The following is a 4376-nucleotide window of genomic DNA, read 5'->3' as shown; positions in this document are numbered from 1 at the left end:
GCATGGCTTTGGGTGTATCTAGTCTCTGGCCTACAAGGTCAGACAGCTAAGTTTATCTCCCCCACTATTCAAGCAGGCTAGAAAGCAAAGTTACTGTTTCAGAATAAGAGGCCGTCCAAAGAATAGCAGAGAATTCCAAACAGTAGTTTTACAGAGTAGGGGTTTTCCTTCACACTGTGACTCTTGTTTAGATTCTGGTACTCTTTTGTAGGAGTTGAGTATTATTACTTCTTCAAGTCATCAAGCACATTTTGTTTTGTGATCTTGGTCCATGCATTCGGGATTTTACCTTTATCTGTAAATTTTTTCTCATATTTTTCTTCTAGGTTTGATCTGAAGTGACAGACAAACCATTTCCAGTATGGCTGGGGGGATGTGTCTGGGGTGATGCTCCATTTGGCTAATTCCCCTCCTGCCTGTCGATAGGTCTTAAATGGGATATTACGACCATTTAAAACAAAAGAATAATTACTTGCTACCAAACTAGTACAGCAGTCAATGTTAAAATGATTTGTGTTAACCCATTGGCCTCCAGCAACAGCTTTAGGACGGTGGAAAGGAACACTGTGGTCTCCGTCATGGTTAGGGATTGTGTTTGTACAGATTGCTCCACAGAAGGGACACTGTTTCCAGCAGCCACAGAGATGTTCAGAGAGCATGCTCTGGATTTCAAGAATCATGTCTTCTTCAGGCATACTGAAACGTGTCTTTTCTACTACAATCATTAACTCATCCAAAGCTTTATTCATGGCTTCTTTGAGTAACTCAATATCTTTTATCTCCTGGTGTTGAATGCTCACCAAGTATTTTCGTGGAAAGTTCAAGTTATTCCCTAGGTGATCACAGAACAAATCCAACCACCCAGACACAGTGCTGCTTTTATCTTTGGCTATTGCTGTGGATTCATGAATAGCTGAGAGGATGGCATTCTTGATGCTATGTATAATTTTTCCTAAAAAAGTCTTTATTTTATTATTTTGTTCTGAACAATATATTTTAGTATGGTTTTGAATGTAATTCTTAAAAAAGGATTTGGGATTCTGAATGTACTTCCAGTAATCATCAAAATTTTCTTTTTCTGCCAGCGAGATTAGAACGTGTTTCTCCAGGTTAGCCCTGTTTCCACTGAATGCTGGGCAGGTAGCTATCATGTCCCCAGCAATTTTAGGGGCCATTTTTTCTGAAATCGTGTCATGGACAGCAGGAGTGAGTTTTTCCAACAAAAATTCAACCAGGAGTGAGTTTGTGCCATAGAAAATCAACAAATTCTATGACTGAGGTTGCTCCTTGACAAGAGATCTTAAAACCCATGAGGAAATCATCTTTCTTGCTTTCCAAATAACTTACAGGATCATTTGTTTTTTTGAATGCCCTATGCATCTCCTTAAAATTCTCATATGCTCTTTGGAATAAATACAAAGATAAGTCAATTTTGTACTTATTTGTAAAAGTGTATCTGTCTTTAGTGGCTTCAGATTTCACCTCCTCCTCTATTATGTTCAGGATTTGATGGAAATAACTTGGGTCATAATCACATTGTTGCCTCTGAAGGTTTTTAAAATTTTCAGTGTATCTTGAAATAATGTGGTCAGTAGTCTCCTTTATGGACTCTTCATCATGTACTTCTATGCTCCTTGTTAATAAACCAAACCTTTTGCTCATTGTGACATGTTCTTCACAATTGACTTCAAACTTCTTTCTAGACTTTTCCTTCACTCTATTTGACATATTTGTCTCCTTTTTAAAATGTTCCAAAAGGATACCTTCACCATCCACTTCAATTTCAGGCTCTGGGACTGAAGAGAAGGTTGAGGACACACCAGAGACCCAGTTTTTCCAAAGGTCATTGAATCTGGCATGAAGCTCATTCTCACTCAATACTTTGTCCTTTAGCGTTAAAGCCAAGTCTACACTTTTTACCAATAATTCCTTTTCATAACTTGACATTTTGTTATCCAGTATTTCTTGATTCTTTTTATAACAGATATGTTCCTCGGCTCTTTTTTTAGTCTCAAAAATAAGTGACTCTTTAAGGTTTACTAGTTTAGTTTCAAAAATTGCTTTCCACTGAATTATTATCTCACTATCTGGATCTTCTTTAAAATATTTTTCAAGTTCTTGCTGGATGGCTTCATATTTTTCTGTAACTGGAGCCTGAAGAGTGCTTGCTTTGAGTTCCTGGATTTTCCCATTTTTAATCTGGTTAATGAGCTGGTTCTGCAAGTCTAGCATGTAACTCCTCAGCTGCCAGGTCCAGGAGTGATACATGTCTTCCAATTTGCTCATGGACACAACCTCTTGGGTGTTCCTGAACCTGAAGATAAAGTTCTCACTCAGCAGGGCTCTCCACAAATCTTGAACTCGCAATTTCACATCTGAGAACTTCATGATGCTTCCCCTAGACTCCTGTTTGGCAACCATAAGAATTCTGCTTTTCAGATCCTGGACATTGTGGCTGTAGCGAGGATTGGGAGGGGCCATTGGGGGATTGCCATCCCAGAGGTGAGCAAAGTAGAAGACATCAGTATTGACATCAAATTTAATGATATCACCAAAGCGGGTTACATCTGAGCACTGTTCTTGCTCAGCTGCTGCTGTGGCCATTTCATCTAGTCTCTGCTCTAACCGCCTCCTTCCTTCCATAGTTTGGTCTTTAGCTGTGACTTCCCCTACATTCTGATGGACAAAAAGGCAACTTGGGGAGATTTTTACTTGTTTCATCCTCATAAATGCCTGAACAACTATTTGTAGGATATCTTGCATTTCTGATGGATTTTCCCCAAAAATGTTGATCAGAGTCAAGTTTCCAAGTCCAATGACAAAGGTTGCCAACTCATTGTCACGATTTTTGGATTTGTTGCTGAGTTCTGGGGCCCTAAGGCCTTCTGTGTCCACAACAAGCACAAAATCAAAGCCCAGTTCCTCTGTGAAAGTGTCCTCTACCTTCAGGAGCTGCATGTAAGCCCCCCGGGTACACCTCCCAGCACTGACGGTGAACTGCAGCCCAAAAAGTGCATTCAGCAGAGTGGACTTCCCTGAGCTCTGTAGGCCAAGGACAGAGAGAACAAATAGCCGTTTGTTTCCCAGTTTCTCAGAGACCTTGTCAAAAAGAGCTGCCACCCACTTTACAGGCACATATGAAGCATCCCCATCCATCAGCTCAATGGGAGCACCAGATATCATCAGATCTGCAGCAATTTGGGGAAGGGAGAGATAAAGGGTATTTTTAGTGAGGTAAGTTTCTTCTAGAGCTTCATAGATCTGTCCAACTTCACGTAGAAATTGCTCAATTCCCAATGTACAGTCACTAATCTCTTTAGAGATAGCTTCTATGCCTTTTTGGAGGTGAGTGCTCTTTGGTGCCTTTTGCTTTTCTGTTTGTATCCGTGACCACAAATTGTTTTTCTTTTCACTCAGTTTTTCCAAGTGTCCTGCAGTCAGGTTGTCCAGAAACACACTCATCCATTGTAAAAAGTAGTGTGTGGTTTGAGTTTCTGAATGATTTTGGAGAATTTCAAGGACAGACTGCATCAACTCATTGAGAGGAAAGGCTCTGGTCAACTGTTGATTCCGTATCCTTTGTTTTTCTGTCTCAATCTCACTCTTATGTTGTTCAATGCTTCGATTCCCTTTTTCTCTTAGATGATAGAGTTCTTTGTCTTTTTTACACCAACAATGCCATAGGTGTCCCTGAAGGGGCAGTAAGTTTTCCTTTACCTGAGATATCTTTAATTTTCTCAATAGAGCCATTAGGACCTCTGCCTTTTCTTTGGCTTCCCTGCAGTCTTGCTGGTCTTCATCAATAAGGAATCCTTGCTTGCGAGCAATTGGGGTACAGTCCTCTAAGCTTAGAGCAGTGTCTGAGAGCTCCAATAAGCGTCTGATTGTAGAAACAAGCTCCTCTGTTAATTCTGCTTCATTTCTGTTCCTGATTCCAATTACCACTTTTTGGCTAGAATTATTGTCCATGTTTCTCTCTTTGTTATCAACTAAATAGATCAAAGGTCTCAGTGACTGACTCAGATCACGAATAATTTTTTGGTTTTCATTATTGTCGTCAGAAGTTGACATGAGGACGACAATGAGAGAAGAGACCTCCTGCAGGAAGGTGAGTTGCTTCTTATGTTCCTTTGCATCTCCATGGAGATTGGTGAAGGTCACACAGTTGTCAAATCTGTCCTCATCATCACCTCCAGGACAGAACCAGCAGATTTCCACCACTCCCCCCATCAAGAGACAGTCTTTGGTGCTCCCTCTGCAATGTCGGTGGAAAAAGACATCATGTTTACGTTTACTGAGAAGACAGTTCATGATCTGAGATTTGGAAGCAGAGAAGCCATTTCCAACTCTTATGAAGGACACAATGGGGGAAGAGA

General features: G+C 40.5%; 1 protein-coding gene across 1 annotated transcript in view; it reads right to left on the bottom strand.

The window, feature by feature from the left end:
* Positions 1–186: 186 nt before the first annotated feature.
* Positions 187–4376, bottom strand: part of LOC102773406 (interferon-induced very large GTPase 1) — a 7118-nt gene continuing 2928 nt past the window's right edge. The window contains exons 2-3 of the mRNA XM_015559532.1: positions 1233–4348; positions 187–1201 (exon numbers count right to left, since the gene is read on the bottom strand). Coding sequence (XP_015415018.1) covers positions 225–1201; positions 1233–4348 — 4093 coding nt within the window. The 3' untranslated portion in view covers positions 187–224. The remainder of the gene's footprint in view (positions 1202–1232; positions 4349–4376) is intronic.

This window comes from Myotis davidii, unplaced genomic scaffold, assembly GCF_000327345.1.
Source record: "Myotis davidii unplaced genomic scaffold, ASM32734v1 scaffold3314, whole genome shotgun sequence".
NCBI lineage: Eukaryota > Metazoa > Chordata > Mammalia > Chiroptera > Vespertilionidae > Myotis > Myotis davidii.
The sequence above is the reverse complement of the archived record's forward strand: the minus strand, read 5'-3'. Positions and strand labels throughout refer to the sequence as shown.